This window comes from Pteropus vampyrus, unplaced genomic scaffold (genome assembly GCF_000151845.1).
Source record: "Pteropus vampyrus isolate Shadow unplaced genomic scaffold, Pvam_2.0 Scaffold25, whole genome shotgun sequence".
Classification (NCBI taxonomy): domain Eukaryota; kingdom Metazoa; phylum Chordata; class Mammalia; order Chiroptera; family Pteropodidae; genus Pteropus; species Pteropus vampyrus.
In genome coordinates, this window is record NW_011888806.1 from 4,269,265 (window position 1) to 4,295,233 (window position 25,969).

General features: G+C 32.3%; 1 protein-coding gene across 2 annotated transcripts in view; it reads right to left on the reverse strand.

The window, feature by feature from the left end:
* Positions 1-25,969, reverse strand: part of GRID2 (glutamate ionotropic receptor delta type subunit 2) — a 1,302,586-nt gene that overhangs the window by 107,771 nt on the left and 1,168,846 nt on the right. For both annotated transcript variants that reach the window (XM_011356280.1, XM_011356282.1), the window contains one exon: positions 3,886-4,052. In XM_011356280.1, the coding sequence (XP_011354582.1) occupies positions 3,886-4,052 (167 nt within the window). The remainder of the gene's footprint in view (positions 1-3,885; positions 4,053-25,969) is intronic.

Consider the following 25,969-nt stretch of genomic DNA (forward strand, 5'->3'; position numbering starts at 1 on the left):
GGTGATAACTTCACAAGGTATATAAATATCTAATCACTATGTTGTACACCTGAAACTAATATAATATTGTATGCCAACTGTAGTTGAAAAATAAACATAGAAAACTAGGTGAACAAATAGTGTTAGAGAATTGCAAACATTACCCATCACAGTAGTACTCTGACCCATCTAATGAGATACATTGATGCTTTAACTTCTGCTGCCAAGATATCAAGTATTTGTATAGACCAAGGAAACAAAACTCTTCTATCCGAATCTATGGTTATATATACTATAGCACTTACTGGCCCTTAAAAGTCATTCCTGTGCAGGTCCATTTACATGCAACTGTGTAAGTGAGTGTATCACTACAGCTTATGTCTCTAGTACCTAACCTGATGCTTGCCAAAGCTCACACTTCCACTCAGTGTATGAACTTGTAGTATTGTAGTCGTGCACTAATATGCAAGTGTGTAAGAAGCAAATGTATAACATTTCATATGATTGTTTTGAAGTATCATTAAAATATTTAAGCATATAAGATATTGGGCAGAGTGCAGATAATCAATGTACTTACTGTATCACTATATTTATTTTAGATATTAATATTTATTAATATCAAAAACTTTAATATCTTATAAGTTGTGGTATAGGCAATAGTCACCACAGAAATAATTAATATTTACTTATTAAAAATCATCCTGAATACTGTCATTTTCATAAAAAATAATCACAGCAGCAATCAGTTATCTAGTTTAATTAATGGCCCAGAATAAGTTGATGTATCAAAGCTGTTTATAGTAATTTCTAATGTGTACTACAATGGTTAAATTTGATGGTCTTTACAATTTTTTAAGTTAATTACTAAAAAGAGATCTCTTTTCCCTAATGCCCATAGCAAAAGGGAATGGATGCAGGTATTTTCTGAATTCAGGGAGAGAGTTCAGGTGATAGATTAGTGTTGCACATGTGTATAAAGAGATGAGCTGGCATTTCAACAAGTGCCAGATCATGTGTCTTTCCTGGCTCTCTCTTCTTCCAGACTCACAGAGAACCGGGATGTAGAATGTCATTATTAAGAAACTTCACAGAAAGGCACAATTTAAATTGTCAACATCCATAATGCAAACCAAACAAAGAAAAAATAATGCTCACTAATTAATATTATTTTTCAGCAGTTCTTTGGAGTACATTTCCTTAGAATAAATATTTCTCTCAGGTAGAGCACCACAGGGGTAATGAGAAATGAAACACTTGATGTGATTCATTAAATATTTCTTTAATTGCTATTATGTTTGTGTATTGATTTTATTGGTTCTTTTTTTTTTTTTTTGCATAAAAGACCCAGAAATCAGGTCTAGAAACAAAATATATCTGTAGTGAAGAAAAAGCCGTTAACCATAATTAAAGAATAAGTAATCTTTTCCTTGACTACCTTGTTTCTGTTAAGTTTAAGATCCATTAAACTTTTCTGTGATTTTTTACTATAAAATCTCTTTCATTTTATTATGCTTTCCATTCTCAGTTCTAAGTTCATAAAAACAATGGTGTACCCCTTTGCTTAGAATCTTTCTTTCTGTTTGTTCCCTCCTCCTCATTTCCCCTTGCCCAGTTCTAGACCAGGCTTTCATTATCTCATACCTCCAGGTTTGTCTAGTCTTTGCCCATTTGAATCCATCCTAATTATCAAAATTAACCATATCTTAAATGCCATCTTCATCAATTTACTTCCGGGTTCCAGAATAGACAATAGGTTCTTGAAGCTGCTTGTGGCTTACAGTGTGAATTCTAAGCTTTGAATTTCCTTTCACATTAACTTGATGTCCTATCATTCCCCAAACACATTCTGCTCTCTCCCACTTGTATTCTCTTGTTTTCATAGTTTCTTCAAAAATTATCTATTGTGTTCCTTTCAGTCAATTCTCTACTAATCCTTCAAGGTCAAATTCAAAGCACCTCCTATGGAGAGCTTTCATTCATATTTACTTTGATAACTCTTTATTCTATGTGGTATTCAATTCTTTCACTGTCTCGACTACACAATTTAACACAATATAAATAAGCAACACTGATACTGTGTATATATATATACACACAGTATGTATATACATACATATATATATTTATTTATAAATGTCAGCACTCACTTTTAGAAATGTCTATATTGTTCAATCGTTTCATGTGCATGGGTTTTATGTCTCCAATTAGACTGCAAGTGCCTTGCAGGTAGATTCTCAATGTCATTATTGATTTTCCAGTTTGTTCTCCTGAGAATCTACTCATCAATGAATGTCTTTTGATTGATTAATCATTATTTATACCTTAACATTTTACTTCTCAATTTATGCATATTTCATTTTTATCTTATACTTAGAAGTTTTAAGAGCCAGAGTGATCACTAGGAAATTATATCATTGCTCATAATTATTTATTCCCTTCTTCCCTATATATGTGGAATACACTTATCCATCCCATTGATTTTGGGCTTGGCCATGAGACTCTTTTTAGTTAGTAGTCTGTGGGCAGATGTAACATATGCCACATCCACGCAAGAAGCTCCAGAAGCACTGCAGGTTTCTAACAGCCTCTTTTACAACTGCTATTTGCAATGAAAAGAGCTTGTCTCAGATAAGGCTGCTTCTCCAGCCTGGGCCCTGGAATGAGAAGCTGCATAGAGTATCTGCAGTTGACTCACAACTTATAGTAGAACTTATCACATCACAGCCTTTGTATTTCATGACTGAGAAATATATATATATATATTTTAAAGTCACTGATGCATGGGTTTTTTTTTTTTGTTGCTACAGAGAAAAACAGACTGGTGCAGAACCTTAGAGTTCATATAACTTCCTCTTTTGCAGATAAGGAGAGAGGCCTAGATTTTTAGCTTGCTAATGGAAGAGTTATAAATTCAAGACTAGTAACTGATTTTTTTTTTTTAACACAAATACCTGGTTTTTTGTTATCCTAGAATTTGGAGGAATACAACTCAAATGGTTTGAAATTTGGGACTTTAGTACTACCTGGCACTGCCCTCTTGGTCTGAAGTTAGCTTTTAGAAAATAGAATACCAGAAAGTAAACAAAATGTAACATCACTGTCAAATGGAATATATTTGTACCTGACAAATATTACTCTTTCTTAGGTCCAAGTTTGTTTGGTAGCAGATAGAATGGAAAGCACTGATCTCGTGAATTCTTTTCAAGCCCAACTCTTTCATATAGATTGTTAATATAAAGTATACATTTCAAAGTCTTCTTTCTTAAACAAGTTATGATAGAAAATTCTGATTTTGAGGATGGATATAATTTCTTAATAAACTATCTCCTTAATTCCATGATGAAGTCCCATATATACTTTGACTTAATAAACTATCTCCTTAATTCCATGATGAAGTCCCATATATACTTTGACTCCAAGTGGTGGACTGTAATATTCTTATCCTTTTCCTTTGCAAAATTCAGATGGAACTTCCCTGTCATTATGTGTTCCAGTACATCATAACTTTAACTTGGTCCTGAAGTTTATGTTATTCTATGGTGTTCTTAGCAATAAATTAGAGAGATTAAATTGATATTTAGTCTCTAAAAGTTCGGAGACTAAATTGCTCAATTAAGTTCTAAAGAAATAATAAACACACTACTTTCTTTTGTATGTCAATTTTTTGTGGGTAAAACCAGTTATATGTAGCAATAATTTTTCCCTTTTTAGGGGAAATATAATATTTTATATGCTTTAAGAAATGAATGTCTTATTGAACAACCACTTATAACTACCTTTTGTTGTTGTTGTTTATTATGCTTCTCCAAACAAAGAAAACAAAATATAATAAACTAAAGAGGGTAACCAAGTGGATTTTCTTTTTCTATGCTTCCTCTCCTTATTTGGACCACAAACAAATCTTACCTTTGTGAAAAAACATCCCGGTAAGGACTGCCATGTTGCAATGCAATGCCATATCCCCGATCAGCAACGGTGTTTCCGATGGTGTAAAAGGAACAATCTGGGTCATTGATAGCCACATATTCCAATACAGCTGCATCCCATACAAAAGCATAATTTCCATATTTTACCTGTGAAATTATGGAAAACAAAAGAAGGAAATAAAATTTAAGGTAGGAATTTTAAGTTATATAGACGGGATAAAAAATTACTTTGGGGTGTGTGTGTGTGTGTGTGTGTGTGTGTGTGTGTGTGTATTTATATATAGTGCAAAAAAATGATAGCACCTTTATTTCTAAGCACCTATTCTGAATGAGAATTTGGCTTTTGATTAACTTATAGCTCTGTGCTCCAGGAAAAGTGATAAAGTTAGAACATTAACTATGTTTCTAAGCAGCAGTTCTTATAGTAAAATGACCCCTGTGTAGTAATGGTCACATGGACTGGGATTAAAATAAATACACAAAAGGAAGCCATGTCTTTGAGCTTCTCCGAGTACAGTAATTCTTGAAATTGGATTTGTTTCTTGTGAACCCTGGAGTTGTTTAAGAGATAGTGGCTCATTCGGATTGTTAGGCTTCTAAGCCAGGTAGACTTTTGCTCCCACCCACTATGGATATCATCTCCTTGCAAATGACCTATATTCTAAATGAATGCTGCAAGTACAATTGACATTAAAGAGAAAGAATTGATACTGTCCTGCTGGCAATACATATTTTCTGTCCTGCGTCTTAATTTAATCTGTTGCAAAGTGTGGCTTATGGCAATCTTGCAGCTGGACTGAGAAGAAACCCCTTTGGTGGGCATTGTAATGAGGAAAAAATAATATACAACTTTCTTTGTTATCATTTAGGAAATACAACTTTATTTTGGTTTGTTTATAATATCTTTTAGTGATAATTTTTCTCTCAGTAATCACTCAAACCTGTCACATATTTGTCAAAAATAAAAAACAATCTTGATAAAGCTAATTTAGAAAATTAAAAACAAAAACAAAACAAACTGAGATATAATCAGTGGAAAATACATACCAGATGCCAAAGCTTTAAGACAGAAAAATAAATGTAAACTATTTCATTAAAAATAAATAAAAAATAAAATTATTATGTATAAATATAAAACTTAATAAATTCATTAAATAAACAATAATTATTTCAAATGTTCAGTTTGTTTATTTAGTTATTGTAAGGGAAAGTAATTTCCTGGTAAATTTAATTAGGGAAAAAGAAAAGTAAATGTAAATACAGATAGTTGAAGCGACTATCAAGTCAGCAAGATGGGGATTAGTAGGTCCCCAACCTTTGTTCCCTCACAGAAACAACAATTTGGCAGCATTCCATGTACAAAAGTGCCCTTTAGGATCACTTTTTGGGAACTTTGGGACCCAGGTTGTAAAAACCTGGTGGAGTCCAAGATAGAGGAAGGATACATTGAGAAGACAGGCTCATACTCGAGTGGCTGGCCAGCCAATTGTGGTCCTGGCTGCAGTATCAGAGCAGCCTTGTCCTCCTGTGGACTTGGCTTTAGACCTGTAAAGGTATAAGGCAAGGATGTCCACATCACAACTTCTATTCAAAATAGTCCTGGAAGTTCTAGCCAGAGCAATTAGACAAGGGGGGGAAAAAAAAAAAAAAAAGCAAGACCCAAATCAAAAAGGTAGAAGTGAAATTATCTCTATTTGCAGATGACATAATCGTACATGTAGAAATCCTGAACACTAATCAAACAAAGAAAAAAACCTGTTAGAACTAATCAACACATTCAGTAAAGTTGCATAACAAAATCAACATACAAAAAATCAATAGCATTTCTATGTACAAATAATGAACTACATGAAAAAGAAATAAAAAAAAACACCATTTATAATTGCAACAAAAAGAATAAAATACTCAGGAAAAACTTAAGAGGTGAAAGATTTTTACCCTAAAAATGACAAAATTGAGATAAAGGAAGTTAAAATAGATAAGTAAATGGAAAGAAATCTTGTGATCATGGTTTAGAGCAATCACTGTTGTTAAAATGTTCATCCTATCCAAAGTGATCTACAGATTCAGTGCTATCTCTATCAAAATTCCCACGCCTTTATGGAAGTGGAAAAATGCCTAAAATTCATATGTAACCACAAAAGACCAAAATAGCCAAGGCAATCCTAAACAAGAAGAACAAAGCTGGAGGGATCATGTTGCCTAATTTTAGAACATGTTACCAAACTATAGTAATCAAAACAGTATGGCACTGTCATAAAAATAGATTCATGGACCAGAGTAGAAATCCCAGAAATAAATCCATACTTTTATGTTCAACTGACCTTTTACAAGGGTGCCGAGAACACACAATGGAGAAAGGATAGCTCTTTCAATAAATGGTGTTGTGAAAACTGAATATACGCATGCAGAAGAATGATATTGAACCTCATATCATATCATATACAAAAATCACCTCAAAATGGATTAAAGACTTAAACATAAGACCTAAAACCATAAAATGCCTAAAAGAAAACATAGGGAAAGTATCTTGACATTGGTCTGGCAATGATTTTTAAATATGACGACCAAAATCACAAGCAACAAAACCAAAAATAAACAAATGAAATTGTATCAAGTTAAAAAGCTTCTGCATAGCAAATGAAATAATCAGTAGAATAAAAAGGCAAGCTATGAAATGGGGAAAAAACATAAACCAAATATTTGATAAGGAGCTAATATCCAAAATATATAAGTAATTCCTACAGCTCAAGAGCAAAAAAAACCCAACCAATTTAAAAAATAAGAAAAGGATATTACTTAAAAAGAACATACAAAGGTCAAGAGATGTATAAAAGGTGCTCAAATATCATCAGAGAAATGGAAATCAAAAATCATCAGAGAAATGGAAATCAAAACTACAAAGAGATATCATCTCACATCTGTCAGAATGGCTATTATCAAAAAGACATAAGGTAAGTGTTGGTAAGGATGTGGAGAAAAGGGGAATATTTTATATTATTGGTGGGAATGTAAATTAGTGCAGCTATTAAGAGGTTCTTCAAAAAATTAAAATTAGAACTACCATATGATCCAATAATCCCAACTCTGGATATATATCCAAAGGAAATGAAATCAGTTTCTCAAAGAAATATCTGCACTACCATGTTAATCACCATGTTACTCATGATAGCCAAGATATGGCAACAACCTAAATGTCTATCGATGGATGAATGGATACAGAAAATATATAATGGAATATAATTCATCCTTATAAATGAAGAAAATTCTGCCATGAGCAACCACATGGATGAACTCGGAGGGCATTCTAAGTGTAATAAGCTAAACACAGAAAGACAAATACTACATGATATCACTTATATGTGGAATACAAAATAGTTGACTTCATGGAAGTACAGAGTAAAATGGTGGTTGCCAGGGATTGGCGGGAGGGGAAAGGATGGAGAGATGTTGGTCAAAAGATACAAAGTTACACTTAGGCAAGATGAGTAAATTCTGAAGATTTAGTGTATAGCATCGTGAGTACAGTTAACAGTATTATATACTTGAAATTTACTAAGAGGGTAGATCTTAAGTAGTCCCATGACAAAAAATAAAACAAAATGGTAACTATGTGAGGTGATAGGTATGTTGATTAGCTTCATCCTGGTGATCATTTCATAATGTATATGCATATTAAAACATCAAGATCAAGTTGAACACCTTAAATATATACTTTTTTGGCAATTTAATTCAATAAAACTAAAAAAGTACAGATAGCGACTGGAAATAAAATAAAATATTCAAAAACAGGTTAAAAAAGATTATACATGATTCTATAGGAATAAAATTTAAATATTAATAATTTTGAAAATTTCAGGAGAATAGAGAAATTACTAAATTTTCTCAAGAAGTAGAAACTTCTGGAGCACAAAGATCTAAAATAACTTTGATACTCAACTAGGAGAAACATACAAATCTCAGAGTCGTAAAAGTATCAGCAAACAGATTTTAATGGTATATTAAAAGAATAATGGTATATTAAAAGAATAATGTAGCATTATTAAACAGGGAAAAGCAATACTGGTTCAGTATTATGAAGGTTGTTGGGATAATATATCTTATAAATCAAGCTTTATAAAAATTTTAAATGGTATTTCAACAGACACCAAAAAGACTTTTGACAAAATTGAAAACCATTATCTATCTATCCACTTAATAAAGTAGGAATAAAAAAAAATTCTTCTTTAATGAGGTATGGAATAACTCCCTCAAATAAGCAACAAATGGATTGGAAACTGAAATTCTAATGGTATTACCATTAAAGTAAAGAAAATGATGTTTTCTATTACCCTAAAACAATGCAATTGTGATCATTTCAGCCTATATAATAAGGAAGGAAACAAAGATATGATTTTAAATTATTAAGACAAAATTATTATTTGATAACATGTATGAAACTTAAAAAAATCAAATAAAAAATCTTAGAAAATAATAAATATTTCAACAAAATATCTATATAAATAGATATATACAAATCAGTTGCTTTTCTATTAATACAGCAATGAGACAATATATAATTTGAGTAAAAATATTTACACTAAATATAAATAAAGAAAACTTCAATACTTTACTGAAGAAGATTTAAACTTGCTTCTAGATAAGATGTAATATATTTCTAAAAGAATAGATGCGTAATAGTAAAAGAAACATCAATTTTCCTTAGGTTATTTGATACTTAATGTAATCTCAATGAAATGTTGAATGGATATTTTAGAATTAAAAAAACTTTTTGCATATTTAATTGCAAGAAAACAGATGAGAATAGCAAGGAAATTTTGAAAATAAAAAATAATGATTGGAGACTTAGAATATTAAGTGGTGAAAATGCTATAAAGCTTAAAAATTAAACAGCATGGAAGTTATCTGCAAATAGGAAATCTGTGGAATAGAAAAAAAGTCTACAAAACTGATAAAAGTATATAAATGTCACATACAGACTATATTACAAAGACCATAAATCAAATCAGAATGACAAACATAAAATATTTTAAAAATAAGAGTGAGGCAGGTGATTATTTCAAAAAGGCCAATATTAGAGTACTGTGTCACACCGTATACAAAACAAATTCCTATAGTGTAATAAATTCATTATAATGCAAAAAGAACCCACGTTGAAAAAACCCTACAAAACTAGAGAAAGAGGTAAAACTGTATTTTTCTGATACAGGGGAAAATTGGGATATCTAAACATAAAAGTAAAAGAAGAAAATATAAATAAATATTTGACATATTTAACTACTGTTCTTTAAATATTTTTGCCTAGACCAAGCCAACATCAGATACTCAATAAAATGTTTTACAAGAAATATGTTTTAAAACCTGTAGACTGGTTTACTGTACTTAGTGGATACTTAGCATCTCTTATTGGGGGTGAAACACAACGAAATCATGAGATATTGAAACAGATAAATCATTCCATGCAGCTACTCACAGAGTGTCTACTATACACCAGGCACTATGATAGGTACTACAGGTCAGTGCTTCTCAAAATGTGATGCTAAGACCAATATCATCAGAATTACCAAAGGATTCTAGTGTTAAAAGATGAACTCCAGATATAAACCTGGACTTACTGCATTAGAATGTTTGGTGTTCGATACCTGGGAATATGCATTTTAACAACTTGGGAAGTTGACAATCTTGACAGCTTATGTACACCAATTTTTGAATAAAAATTTTTTTGATAAAAATTGAATAATATAATCAGGAATAATTTTACTTATACAAGGATCAATATAATTATAAAAAAACTAGTAGTTTTTTATAATTATATTAGAGTGTTGATGTGGGACAAGGAAAAATACTTGGTAGATTTCCTCTACATTGATTACTTATACCCACAGGGTTATCCCACAGTGCTTCCTCCCTTTTACTGATCTTTTGCAGTAATCACTATAGTGGAGAAAAAATAATTTTCCCTCAACTTTATGAGTTCTTAGCTGAGACCACTGTAGCAAAAGAGAGATTAACGAGAAAAATGAACAGAAGTTTATCAACTTGTATTCCCCATGTATACATGGGAGATATACAGGTAAAAATGAGTAACTCAAAGAGGTGGCTTAGAATTCAGGATTAAATACCATCTAAATAGGGAAAGGGGAGAGGAAAGCATAACTTTTAGGAGAGAGTGAACGATTGTAGGGAAAGATGAATGGTCTTTAGAAGAATGAATGAGAGGTGTGATAGTCGTGACAAAGTTTGCCCAGGTGTGGTGTTGACTTCTAGTCTCTTCTGTAGTGAGAGTCATTTCCTGGTCGATGAAACTTCTGAAGAGAAATTTATGAAAACCGAGTCTCTTTTATCTTTGAGTAAATAAGGGAAGTTCAGAGAAATACTTCCTTGCATTTGTTGTTTTTCAAGTGCTTTACAGCTCAAAATAATAAATATGCCAGAGGGGCATATTTTGTGGTGGCATATTTTCTGCTACCTTCGCTCACCAACTTTCATATTTGTTTTTAACTTCCTGGGTCTAAACCTACAGTAACAGAGAAATAGCAGTGACCTTGAAACCTCCTCTAACAACCTGCTTTGATTTTTGCTATTCTCTTCTGTTTCAAACAGCCACTCTAGCCTCCTGATGCCCCTTGTAGCTTCCTTACAACCCTCAAGGGATCTCCTCCACTGGGGACATAATGCTTTGCTGTTAAAAAAATAGAGTTCTAGCACTGTTGTTACTGCTTTGTGAATTGTAGAGCTCTATTTAAATGTATGGTAATATTATCATTGCCATTATATACATGTTTCTAGTAATTCTAATCATACAAAGCATTGTGAATGCATTTTTAAAAAGAGAACCATTAAAACAGTATGATTATAGCTTGTAGCAATGCCAACAAAACGTTGCATAGTAACCCAAATTATTTTAGCTTTAAAAAATATCTCTGGCCTTTTTCATCTACTAAAACATACAATCACTATCCTTTAGGTGATTTTTTATGTTAAATTAAAGCTATCTAGAAAATATTCATCAACGAAACCTAAAGTCACTTTTCAACAAACTAATAATTGAAGGTTTTGCCTAGGAAATTTTCAACTGTCTGACTAGGTGATAAATATTACTTAAAATTTTCCAACTAGTTTTTGTCCTTGAGGTCATGTTTGGATAAGCAGCTAAATTATGAGCCACTGATTTATTTATCAGTGGATTCCATGTCAGCAAAGTACTTCATACCAGGTTAAACAGAAGGCAAAAGTATATGCAGGAGCTCCATGTCAACATATTCCCGACCTCATTTGTGAGGAAGGGAAAATAATCCAAAGTGACATCTACCTCCAATATTATCAATCTCTGGTCCCCAAAGGAGAAATACAAGAATGTTGTGGTGATTGATGGACCATGGTAGCTACCAATGTTCAACACCTGTCTTCATAATAGTGCTGAGTTCCCAGTAGCTTGTGATGAATTTCTCACTGCTTAAATAACGCTAGGAGGTAAGATTTTGTTTCATTTTTACAATATTTCTACAGTACTTTTTCTTTGAATTCCATTTTACCAACAATCATTACGCATTAATTTTAAAATCCTGAAGGTGAGTAAAACTTGGCCCCAGCCCTCAAGCTGCTTACAACTCAGTAGTATAGAGAAGTCAAGCACTAATTACTGTAGCCCAAATAAGGACCATAAAAGAAGCTTGAAGTGTTAAAATGGTTTAAAGAAAGAGAAACTTGATTTTCACTGGGGGGAATCAGGACAGCTTGCTTAAATATTCTGACAATTGAAATAGTAGTACAAGAAAACTACAAATATTTAAGTTTCTTATCTTTAGTGCCTAACTGATTAAACATAGAAACCCTTTGGAGACCATTTCTTGTTCATGCACACTCTTTTAACCTTCTAGTTTTCTGCAATTTTCCATCTGTCAGGTGAAGAACTGTAAACATTCAATGTTATTTCCTCAAATATTTGCATTTCTTGCCAAGAAAAAGTGAGGAATGGAAAATGGATTTTCAAAACCTGCACCTGTGCTGCTCACCATGTTATGGATTATGGCATATTAATCTTCCTCTTTGAATCCTCTTGTCTTGCTGTATGCCCCTGTTCCAATGTTTCTATCATGATTTAAGGCTAAAAATACTTTTCTTTTTGATTCGTTAAGCAGTAGTCTCTAGTAATAACTGCAGGATCACATGTCATAAACAAAGATGCACTACTTTCATCACTACCTGTTACCCCGATGACCTTTGTTTTAATTGGGAAACCATATTCTTTCCTCACACAAATTTTTAAATTAGCAAATTACTTAAAAGCTTACTTCAAAATCTCTTATCTACAGAGAGACACTAATGATGATTCTTTTTTATTAAAAATTCAATGGGGAAAATTTTGGAAGGAGGACATTTAAAACAAAGTGTAAGAGAAGATTTCCCCTCACTGAAGACAAAATATTCTCACTCTGTTCTCTATTTTTTTCCTCATGATAATAACTAATATTTATGAAACATTTTCACTCTCAAAATATGCCTTTTACATATTAATTTATCTGTTCTTTACAACACTGTGAAGAAGCTAATATTATGATACCTAACTCACTGATGTAGTAATGGAACTTGATCTACAGTCATACCAATTACTAGTGGTAGATTTGAAACTGGTGCTTAAGAAAATCTCCTATGCATTTTTTTAATATTAAAGATACATTCTGGGAAATATTTGCCATAGGAATGCAAAAATTTGAGATATGGTAGTCTTTGCCTTCAAGGTATAGTCTATATAGTTTGAGAAATAATATTAATGTGAATAAAAATAATGCATGAAAGAAACGAAATCTCTTTAATGCTATTAACACAATTGAAAGTTGAGCTTTTTAAAACAGATTGCTTATTCGTCAAAATCATTGGAATGAATGAATAGTGGGTTTATATAATCCCAGACCCCTGAAGCCTGTTGATTTTGTGACCGTTGCTATCTAAGCACTTCTGATTTTCAGGATTAAAAAGAAAGCAGAGATTTTTAAAATTAAAATAAAGGCTACAGAATGGAAATTTATTATTTTTGCTCATCAAATAAAAATTAAATGAGAACAATGTGGGAGAAATAAATTCTAACCTTGCATACTAATCTGCTAACTTCTTTACAATTTAAACTAATGGTCAGTTGGGAATAAAGTAATTATGAATTACAAGTGCAAAGAATTATGATTAATCCAGACTGATCTATAGTGGTCCTTATAATTCATTACTCACATAAGTCTTTAAGATGGAGATGGCTTTAATATTTATGACATATGGTTCTAGGTGATGGCCTCTCACACTTTGGGCAAATTAATAATTTAGTATCATTCATCAATTCTTCTGAATTTATACAGCACAATAAATCATGCTCAAGTCCAAATTTTAGAGTTTAAGATGGACTTTTAATATATATGTGGTTTTGTTTACTGCTGCCTTAATTATTGGCCTACTTTATTTTATCTGCTATTATTTTGAAAGTTGAATTTGTGCTCCAAGATAGGCATCCCAGGACACAAATTTTCACAAGGACAATATAAATATGTTTAAAATAAATATCAGCTTATTTATAAAATATCTTTTTAACTTAGAAAAAAGCAATATGTCTACCGCTAAATCTTACCTTTTGCTTTTCTTTTTTTGAGGCTGTTAGAATACTAAATATATTTTTTAAAGTTTTTGAAAGTGCTCTGGGAACGTGAAAAACTGAACATAGCTTCCTTCTTCTTCACTGAAAATGTTCTCTTGAAGCAAATGGCTGGTAAAGTTTAGAAATAGAGGCTACGAAGGCCTGGAGTCCTGGTTCATTTTGTATGAGAAAGAACTCTTAATTCTTTCCTTCAGGTTGGGTGGCCCGAGAAAACCAGTGGAACCTCCAAGGGAAGGTGATAATAAAACTAAATGCTCAGTTCATGGAAATTTGTGGACCTCAAGTTCTCCTGCCCTCCTTCTTCAAATGTTTGTCCCCATGAATATGTCTGTTCTGTTGCCTTTAAATAGGCCAGAAAGAAGTTGAATAGATGGGCAGAGATCTACTAGTCCTGGAGCCTGAGACAAACTAGAAGACTAGAGAACCCACAGCTTCTTCCAGATGCTTCGGGAAGGGGATTTTTGAATCATTTTCTTCTACGCTGCTAGCCTACAAGGAAAGAGGACATTTCATCTGCAATTAGCAAGACTGGCAATTACCAGGGGAAGCCATCAATCAGGCTTGACTCTCTATAAGCTGGAAAAGAAACATAACCCATGTAGTGACCTTGGTTAGAAATGGAAAGATGAATCAGAACAAGCAGAATACATCTTGGGGAAATTGCATTGTGGTAATAGTAAGATTACAATTCTAAAAGAAAAATAAACAAAGCATCTAATCAGATTCAACTGTAAGTCTAAAAGGGTCTATCTGGCTATGAACTATCAAACAAACCTCAATTTCTCAAACAAAAAATTGATAGAAAAAGTCTAGGTTTTGGCAATGGATATAGAAGGTCAGGGGAAGTATAAAATTCATATAGCAGCATTTTTTTTTTAGCAGATAGATATGACACAGGTTATCTGTCTTCTGCAGTTGCTGTCACTATTTTTCCTCCTGACTGCCAATGCTGGCAATTGTGACATGCTGTTGACAATAACGAGTTATCCATTGTTGTGTGCTAAGACTTAAGTGTGCAACCTAAGTGCATTGTAATTACAACTGTTAACAGTCCTTTGTCTATGGATTGGTTCTTGTTCTTGGTATCAAGATGATGCTAATTTAATTTTTGACATTGTGAATACTGTCATCATTTTTCCCTAAGAGTTCAGATGATGAAAATGAGAATGATTATAATACTAATAGCAGCATGATCCAGACATTACCAAAAAGGAAGGCTAAATAATAGGACACAAATAACTGAATTATAAAGGTAGATAACCAAAACAGCATGCTGCATAATATGCAGAAAAGAATTTGAAATTAGGTGTGGTAGAAAAACAACTGTGAAAGCACACATGGAGACTGAATCTCACAAGATTCTAAATCAATCAGAAATTTTTGTGTCTCCCAAAAGACAACAACATTCAGCTGAAAATAGCAGCTGCTGAATTAGTTTGGGCATACCACTGAACAAACATACATTATTGTGTTGTTCCCCTGATGACTTTATGAAACTGAATAAAGCTATTTTTCCTGATTCTGAAGTTTCTAATAAAATGTGCTATGGAAAAACAAAAGGAGGAAATTTTGATAACAAATGAATTCAACCTTTATAGTATAGAACTGATTCTTTCATATTTTACCTGAATGATGATGTTTTCCACAGTAAAGTTATGTGTCATATAGTGGCCACAAAAAAAATGATCCCTTTAGCTTTTATGTATTTTGATTTAAAAAAATATAGTGTCAAATTATCTGTTTGATTTCCATGAAGTTTTAATAAAACTGCATAATAACGTAAAACAAAAGTCTATTGATACCTTGTCGAAATACAAGACTTTAAAATTTCTCTGAATATTCTGCACATATGGCAAATGTAAATTTTGGCAAATTCCATTCAGTGGATGAACTTATTAAAGAAAATGAAAAGATCTTATCTGCAAAATGCATGGCTTCTGTACAATCCAAAAAAGGAACACAATTTGCTTACCTATGGTAGTGAAGCTTTCATAATTTAAAATTTTAATTACTTTTGAAAGTTTTCTCAAAATGTGCAGAAGCACTTATAAGGGTTTGTGGTTTCTTTCTTTCTTTCTTTTTTTTATAGAAGTGGGAAGAGATGGCTTTCTTAGACATATGCCTAGAAGATGGCTATTAAGTTTTAAAATGTTGGATTGCCATAAAGTCACATTTTCAAAGTGTGGGACAATAAGAATGTCCTTCTCTAATTTGGAAACACATTTCGGATGACAATGAAGAAAAGAATTATAGCAAAACAGAAAATATATGCTATTTTTTTCAAACTTGTTTGATGACTTTTGAAGAAACCATAGGGTGCCTGGAAAAAGGTGAACCAACTGCACTCAAGTTGTTCAATTTTATGTGTAGATTATGCCAAAAATTTGTTGTGAAAAATTGACACATTTTTTGAAATAAGACTATTTCAGAACAACAAAAAAAGATGGCCACCAGATAATGGCAGCCAAGTTAGACAGGAATTTCTCAATTTCTTTACTAAAACTGTAACTTCTTTGGAATCCAGCACTGATTTCACAAATTCAAATTACCTCTATACTTTAAAATCATTTTCCAAAGAATGGGAACTTTAACTTATGATAACACCCAGTGTGCTTCAGAGTGTTTAAAACTGAAGAATATCTTAGCCATATATAGCCTATATGAAGAATTTATAGATGCAAAGGCTATGATTAAGAAAAAGCTGGTGTTTAAAAACAAGCTTACAGAATCGAAGTATATGAACATCTTTTTTGGAGAGCTGAAAACTAATTTCTATAAGTTAAAATACCTACTATTGTTAGTAAGTAAACTCTGAAGTATTTCATGCTCAAGCACTGTTGTGAAGAGCATGTTTAGCTTAATGTCATCACACTGGAATGACACCAGAATCAGTGTAATGTAGACTTAAAAAGAGCAGAGTTGCAAGCCAAAGTGAAATTTATGTTTGACTGCATTCGGTTTTACCTCTACGTAAAAGAAGAATGACCCAAAGGTTGCTGGTAATTCAGAGAATTATTGTTGGAAAAAGAAAGAGAAGGAGTCAAATAATTCTATTATGTTATGGGACGGAAAGATGTCATTGTTATTGGTTATTAAATATGGTTACTATGTGTTTGATTAGCACTATTATATTCATGTTCCCCTTTTAAAACCTATTATACTATGTGTCTTAAATATAACGTCAAAATTTAAATATCTAATAGAGTTAAAAAAGAGTAAATATAATTGCTTTGGAGGAAAACAGAAACTTTATTAAAATATCATTATATTTTAATCACATACATTATTTAATTAGTACTACTACGAATCACAAGTATTTGGCAGTTAACTAGTCCTATTGTTTTGTTTAAATAATAGCATTTTATAACAAGAAATGAATAATACAGAATATGTAATTTCAAATAAATGCCCATTCTCATGTTTTTGTTAATGACATATGCATATAATTGTTTATTACACATTATATTATTATGTCTTTTTATCTGGTGTAGTTGTGTTCTGGGTTGTCTCTCTAAAAAGTTGGTCAATATATTCAAGAATGGTGTTGGCATAATTAGCTACCTGTGAGAAAATAAAATCAAATATTTTTCATACTCTAAAAATAATTTTCAGTTGGAGTAAAGAGTTCAAAATAAAGTACTAAGAACCCTGCAAGAAAAAATAGGGGAGTATATATAATATAGGGAAAGACTTTTTAACAAACATGACATTTAGAGAAAAAATATTATATATATGTACAATATATATTTTATATATATTACACATATGCAGACTTTTTAAACATAAAGCATTTTAAAATACCTTTGTATGGCAAAAGATACAAACACAAACTGAACAAAAGACCAATAGATTTACAAAAAAATTGGAACACAGGGGACAGAGTTAATATTTATACATATACAGTTGTTTCTCTAGCAAGCAAAAAATAGAGAATGCAAAAGAAAAATAAATAAATAATCTGAAAAGGCAATTCAAAATGGAACAAATATACATGTCTAATAAGCATATGAAAAATACCAATACTGATTTAGTGGTTAGGTGAGTGCAAAATAGAAAAACAGTAAGTTACCTACTTTATATCCATTGCTCTGGCAACATTAACATCTATTGCTGGTGGTGATGCATTGAAAAGTGTATTCTCACTCACTGTTTGTAGAAATGAGAAAATATTATAGCCTTTTTAAAAAGCAATATCTATTCAAATTAAAAAAAAAAAGAGAGAGAAAGATGACTTTGGCCCAGAAATTTTATTCCTAGGGATCTATCTAGGAGAAATAAAAATTTCAGATTAATGTATAACGATAGTGCATCCTTGTTTATTGTGGCACCAAATTAGAAACAATGGTAATACTCATCAATCATACAATGATTGGCATGCCTGTCACAAAACATGAAAACATTAAAAAAAATCTACTAGAGCAATACAAGTTTCCACAGAGAGATTTCTATGACATACTTGCAGAATGAGAAAAAGCAAGGTCCAGGTGACGTCAAAAGCATGGTGGCATAGAGGTGCCTCTGTTCTTTCCCTTTGAAGTTACAATAAGTCGGATAGCTATAATTTAGAAAGAGATTCCCTGCTCAACACACAAACACATCTGAGAGATCTGTACATGGGAACATCTGAAGGTTCACAAATCCAGGCAAACAGGACAGAAGAGAGGGAGGAAGAGCAGAGATGGGTGCCAGGGATGCAATGAGAGCTCACTGTGGGTCTTGGGAAAGGGGAAGAATGAAGTTGCAGTGTGTACTCCCTTCAGCCCTAAGGAGCAGAGAGAGAAATTCAACATTCCTGCCTGAGTGGTCAGCATATACTGTACCTGAACCCAGTGACTGGGGTAGAGACAGAACACAGAGGTGTAACACCTATGATCTAGCAGCCACCGTTGCTAGGCAGAAAACAAAGCCACAGAGCCTGGCTGCCTCTCCTCACCCTTCTAGAGCCAGCAGTGGGCCCCAGAAAAAGCTGTAGCAGTGAGTGCTTAGTTACAGAGCACACTGTCTGCAGCCTTGAGAATTGGAGAGGCAGAAGCACTTCTCCCTGAGCAGCGAGTGAATGCTGAGGCTAATCTCAGTGACAGGGGTGGAGGTACAGAGGTGAGGCAGTTGAGTCTGGCAGTCACTGTTACTGGGAGGAGAACAAAGCAACAGACAATAGGTAACAACCTTTCCCAGCCCATCCCACCCCCACCCATTGAGGTTGAACCTAGGGGTGGGGCACCTGGGACAGCAGAGCACTATTAGCAGCATCTGGTTTCAGGGGGCATTGCTGGGATTTCACAAACTTGGAACCCCATTGCCTACCACATTTTCCCATGGGGGTGGTGTCCCAAGATCCAGCAACTTGGTCACAGAGGAGACACCAATCTCCCCAGATAATACAGGGCATTTTCTCATCACCCTGCAGAGATCTGAGAAGGCAGAATGGGGCAAAAGAAAATTTAAAAAGCTTGTGCTTTGGCGCCACCTACTCAGAAATAAAAGACCTCTTTTAATCAAACTATTAAATAGAGAAGTGTCATTTAAAAAAAAAAAAAGATTTTATTTCCATAAATGTCTAGGCAGAGAATAATTCATCAAATACCATGGATAACCAAAGTGACAACATAGCTCAAAAAGAAAATGAAAAATCTCCAGAAAATAAATTTTCTGGAAATATGTGATTTAAATGACAGGGAATTCAAGACTGCAATTCTGAAAAAAGTCAATGAGATACAAGAAAACTCAGATAGTCAGTTTAATGAACTCCGAAATAAAGTCAACAAACAAAAGGAGTACTTTACCAAAGAGATTGAAAGTTTTAAAAGAACCAAATTCTGGAGCTGAGGAACTAAATAGAAGAGATGAGTAATGAACTAGTGAGCTTAGTAAATAGAACTGACCAGATAGAGGAAAGAATTAGTGATATTGAAGATAAAAATCTAGATATGATGCAGATGGAAAAAGAGAGAAATTTGAGAATAAAAAAAAAAATGAAAGAACTCTACAAGAAATGACTCAATCAGAAAGAGCAATATAAGAATAATGGGTATACCAGAAGGAGAAAAGAGGCAGAAGGAAACAGAAAGCATATTTGAACAATTGATGACAACTTCCCAAACCTGAGAAAAGAGGTGGATCCTTGAATCTAAGAAAAAAAAAACAAAACATCTAATTATTTCAATCCCAAAAGGTCTTCTCCAAGGCATATTATATTAAAACTGTCAAAAATTATTGACCAAATAATTATAGACCAAATATAGCGTCTAGATAAAAGAAGACAGTAAACTATAAAAGAAAATCCATCAGATAATCATTGGAGTTTTCAGTAGAAACCCAAAGCTGGCAGAGAGTGGAATAAATATTCAAACTATTGAAAGAGAGAAACTACGAGACAAGAATAATATATCCAGAAAAGTTATTCTTTAGCTATTAATGGAGAAATAAAGATTTTTTAGACATATTAACTAAGGGAATTTGCCACTACAAGACCTGCATTACAGGTAATACTGAAGGGAGTTATTTTACCTGAAACAAAAAGACAAAAGAATACAAAACTATTAGTAAGATAACTAACAGACAGAAGCAGGAAATTGCAACCCTTATTCAGAATAGGATATTATGTACTTAAATATACCATAAAGGTTAAAGGAGATAAAAACATTAAAAAGAGAGAAGACAATGGCTACTGCAACTTGGAAATGAACTCACAACATGAATAGGGACAATTTACGACAACAAAAACAGAAAAGGGGAGAGAGTAAAGATCTGACTTTGCAAAAGGGAATGGAGATAAGATGCATTCGGAAGAAAAGGAAATACTGTATATATAAAACTTCCTTTTGTATAAACCTGATGGTAACCGCACACATAAAAAATGTAGCATGAAACACATAACATAAAGAGGAAACAGGAAAAAAAATCATAGAATTCCACCAAACTAAAACAACAGACAGAAACATATGGGAATAATGGAGACACATAGCTACCAGAAAACAAAAGATGAAATGGCTATACATCACACATACATCCTCATATATCAATAATCACTCTAAATGTAAATGGACTGAATCTACCAATAAAAAGGCACAGAGTAGCAGACTGGATTAAAAAACAAAACCCAACCATATGCTGCCTCCTGGAGACACATCTCAGCTGCAAGGACAAATATAGACTCAAAGTGAAAAGGCAGAACATGATACTTTAAGCACAATGCATCCAAAGAAAAGTGAGTATAGCTATACTTATATCTGATGAAATAGACTTCAAGATAAAAAAAAGTAGGGGAAAACAAAGATGGACATTTTATAATGATAGAGGGGACAATACATCAGAAAGATATAACACTTATCAATAGATATGCACCCAATCAGGGAGCACCAAAATATATAAATCAACTACTAATAAAACTAAAGGGAGAAACTGAAAAAAAACATAATTATAGTAGAGGACCTAAATAGCCCAGTGACAGCTATGAATGAAGCATCCAAATAGAAAATCGATAAAGAAATATTGACTAAATGATACATTAGACAAAATGGACATAATCGACATTTACAGAGCCTTTCATTCCAAAATACTAGATTACACATTCTTCTCTAGTGCACATGAAACATTCTCAAGGGATAGATCACATGCTGGGACACAAAACTAGTCTCAACAAATTTAAGAAGATTTAAATCATACCGAACATATTCTCTAACCACAATGCTTTGAAATTTGAGATCAACTGCAAAATGAAAGAAAAATCACGAATATGTGCAGATTAAACAATATGTTACTAAAGAGCAACTGGATCTAAGAAGAAATAAAAGGAGAGATCAAAAGATACAAAGAAACAAAAGAGAATGACAATAAGACATATCAAAACTTTTTGGACACAGCAAAAACGGTAATAAAAGGAAAGTCCATATCATTACTGGCCTAGCTTAAGAAACAAGAAAAATCTCAAATAAACAACCCAACATCAGATCTTAAAGAACTAGGAAAAGAGGAACAAATAAAGCCCTGCATCAGCAGAAAGAAGGAAATAATAAAAATTAGAGCAGAATAGAATGAAATAAAGAGCAAAAAGACAACAGAAAAAAAATAATGCAACAAAAAGCTAGTTCTTTGAAAAGATTAATAAAACCTCTAGAGTACGTAAGGCGAAAAGAGAAAAGACTCAAATAAACAAAATAAAAAATGAAAAAAGAGACATTACGATGGATACCATGATATACAAAGGATCGTATAAGAATACTATTAAAGACTATATACCACCAAATTCAATAACCTAGGAGAAATGGACAAATTCTTAGAAATATATAAATTTCCTGGACTGAAAATCTAAATAAATTGATCAACAGTAAGGAAATTGAAACAATTATCAAAAACCTCGCAAAAAGTAAAAGTCTAGGACCAGATGGTTTCACTAGTGAATTCTATTAAACATTCAATTTAATACCTAACCTCAAATTCCTTTAAAAAAAATTGAAGAAGAGGCAATACTTCCTAACTCATTTTATGAGGCCAGCATTACCCCCAAACCAAAACTTGGTAAAGATAACACAAAAACAGAAATCTATAGACTAATATCTCTGATGAATACAGATGCAAATCCTAAACAAAATATTAGCAAATTGAATACAAAAATACATTAAATACATTAAAATGATAACACATCATAATCAAGTAGGGTTCATTCCAGGGGTGCAAGGAATTGGTCAAATTGACAAATGTGATATACCACGCAAACAAAATAAAGGATAAAAATCATATGATCATATCAACAGAGATGCAGAAAAAGCATTTGACAAGATACAACATCCATTTATGATTAAAACAGTCAATAAAATGGGTATAAAAGGAAAGTATCAACATAATAAACACCATATATGACAAACCCTCAGCTAATATCATACTTAATGGTGAAAAACTGAAAGTTTTTTTTCTATGATCAGGAATAAGACAAGGATGTCGACTCTCATCATTCTTATTCAATATAGTACTGGAAGTCCTAGCTAGAGCAATCAGGCAAGAGAAAGAAAAGTTATCCAAATTGGGAATGAAGAAGTAAAATTATTGCTTTTTGCAGAAGATGTGATTCTTTATATAGAAAACCCTAAAGACTCCACCAAAATACTATTAAAAACAATAAACAATACAGTAAAGTTGCAAGATCCAAAATTAATGTATAAAAATCCATAGCACTCATATATTAACAATGGAATTTCAGAAAAACAAATGAGAAAAATTCCTTTTGCAATTGCAAGAAAAAGAGTACCTAGGAATAAACAAGAAATGATGTGAAGGACTTACACATTGAAAACTACAAGGCATTATTAAAAGAAATTGAAGGAGACACAAAGATATGGAGAGATATTCCATATTCATGGATTGGGAGAATAAACATAGTTTAAGGCCATATTACCCAAAGCAATATACAGATTTAATGCATTCCCCATCAAAATTCCAATGGCATTTTTTAAACATATAGAAGAAAAAAATCGTCAAATTTGTGTGGAATTGCCAAACGATTCTGAGAAAAAAGAACAAAGCTAGAGGTTTCACATTCCCTGACTTCAAATTATACATGAAAGCAACATTAATCAAAACAGCATTGTAGTGGCAGAAGTACAGGCACACAGACCAATGAAACAGAGCTGAGGACCCAGAAATCAACCCGCATATATATGAGCGAATAATTTTTGAAAAAGGAGGCAAAAACATACAATAGAGAAAAAGAAAGCCTCTTCAATAAATGGTGTTGGGAAAATTGGAAAGTCACACGTAAAAAAAATGAAACTAGGCTACTATTTGTCGCCATATACAAAAATTAACTCAAATAGATCAAAGACCTGAATGTAAGACCTGAAACAATAAAATACTCAGAGGAAAACGCAGGTACTAAATTTATGGACCTTGATCTCAGATACAATTTTATAAATTTGACCTCAAATGCAAGGCAATTAAAAGCAAAAATAGATGAATGGGATTATAGCAAACGAAAAAGCTTCTGCACAGCAAAGGAAATCATCAACAAAACATAAAGGCAAAAGTTGAATGAGAAGATATTTGCAAACAACATCTTTGATAAGGGGTTAAAATAAAAAAAAAATGTAAAAGAACTCATACAACTCGACAATAGAAAAACAAACAATTCAATAAAAAAATGGGCAGAGGTCTTGAACAAACACTTCTCCCAAGAAGACATACAAATGGCCAACAGATATATGAAAGGATGCTCAGCCTCACTAGCTATTAGGGAAATGTAAAACCTCACACTTGTTGGAATGACTATCATCAACAAGACAAGTAATAAGTATTAGAAAAAAGCAGCTCCCCAAAATACTGGTGGAAATGTTTTGAAAACAGTATGGAAATTCCTCTAAAAAATTAAGAGTAGTGCTATGATATGACTCAGCCATCCCTCTTATGGGATGTCTACCAGAAAAATTTGAAAATGCTTATTTATAAAGATATATGTACCCTTGTGTTCATTGCAGCATTATTCACAGTGGCTAAGAAGTGGAAACAATATAAGTGTCCTTCAATGACAACATGGATGGATCTTAATATTGTGCTAAGTGAAATAAGTCAGACAGAAAAAGTTGTGAACCGTATGATTTCACTTATTTGTGAGATATAAAACTGAAAGCAACAAACAAACAAAACAAAGACGCATAGACACAGACAACAATTTAGTGGTTACTAGCAAGAGATAGAGAAATGCGTAGGTAGAAAAGAGTCAAATATATGGTGACAGAAAGATTTCATTTTGGGAGGTGAACACACAATGCAATATGCAGATAATGTATTATAGATTTTTACACTTGAAGCCTGTGTAATTTTATTAACCAATGTCACCCCAATAAATTTAATAAATTTTTTAAAAAATTGAATTATAAAAAAGCAAGGTTCAGAAATTGTTTATAATGTTAATTCTATTTTTAAAACCAACAATGACCGAAAATTATATAAACATGTGAGAATATGTATCTATATGTTATTATATTATTAGAAATGCTTACAGAAAACTATAGAATATGATGTAACGTCACTTTTTGAGGGTAGAAAAATGTGGATGGAGGTCGGGGAGGGAGGAAAAGCTAAGTGGAAAAGTAAAAATAAAACTAATGCTCTAAAAATGGCATGTGTAGTTGCATTTATGCTTTTATGAAAATTATATGTGTAAATATGTGATTAAAGAAATTGTTTTAAAAGTCAGGTTTATTGAGATCTAATTGTCATACAGTCAAATTCACCATTTTAGGGTATATAGTAAAAAATTCTAAATAAATATACTGAATTTTAAAATTTATATTTAGAATTTTTAAATGACCCTATTAATATGACCCTACAATATTAATATATGTTGATTTATAATTTATAAGTACTAGGGTATTCATAATTACATACTCATAATTGATTTGTTCTAATAATTGATTTATTTCTATTCAGTCTAGGAGAGCCAGTGACATACACTTAACTTTAAACTGGACAGTATGTTAATTAAAAAAATCAGAATATGTTAATATAAAATTATAATGGCAGAGACTTGGAAAAAACCCAAGATGCATAAAAATTTATGCTAAAATTGCTAGGTCTTGCAAACTGTCCATCTACACTTCCCTTCCCCAACCACTCTTTGTATCTGTATGTGTGTACATATTCTAAAAGAATATTAGGTAGAATGTTTACTTTTGAAATTATATTGTAAAATAAACTAAATCCTAAAATAAGTTAGACATCTCAACTTTCATAAGAAGTCAATTTTATTTTCTATTGGGTTCACTTATTACATTAACACATTTGCTCTTATTTCTCATACTTACAATTTCTTAAATGGCTTATATTCTTTCTTGCTCTTGGTTTTTAAATACTCATTTTTTTTTTTTTTTTGCTAAGAATGTTTTTCTGTCCATTCTTTTTTCTCAGGCTTACTCTCTCCTATCCTAACTTCTACTAATCCTTTCAGAGCTGGGATCAGTTAGATGTCACTTATTCCTAGAAGTTCCCCTTGATATCGACCTCCAGGCTGAAATTAGTGTCCTTCCTATATAATACCATTGCACCTTGTATGGACTCCTATAGCAGCACCTTAGAACACTGTATTATACTTGCCTCTTTTCATTTTGCTTGACCCCTGTAACTGTAAATTCCTGGTAGGTTAGGACTTCAGCCTTTTCATCCTCGGACCATTGCCTTGTTTATGCCTAGCACAGGGTCTAATATTATCAGGAGCGAGACCTGATACATTTTGTTTATGAAAAATTATTTCATTTCCTTTTATTTTAGGGGGAGAGTCACTAAGACCATCCTACTTTAAACTCCCTATTCATTCAACAATCATTATACTCTAATTCTCAAACACTGAGAAGAACCAAATAATAACAGAAGATTGAGATAGCTGAATATTCCTGCCACATATAAACAGATGGTACTGTTTTGTCAGCATAAAGGT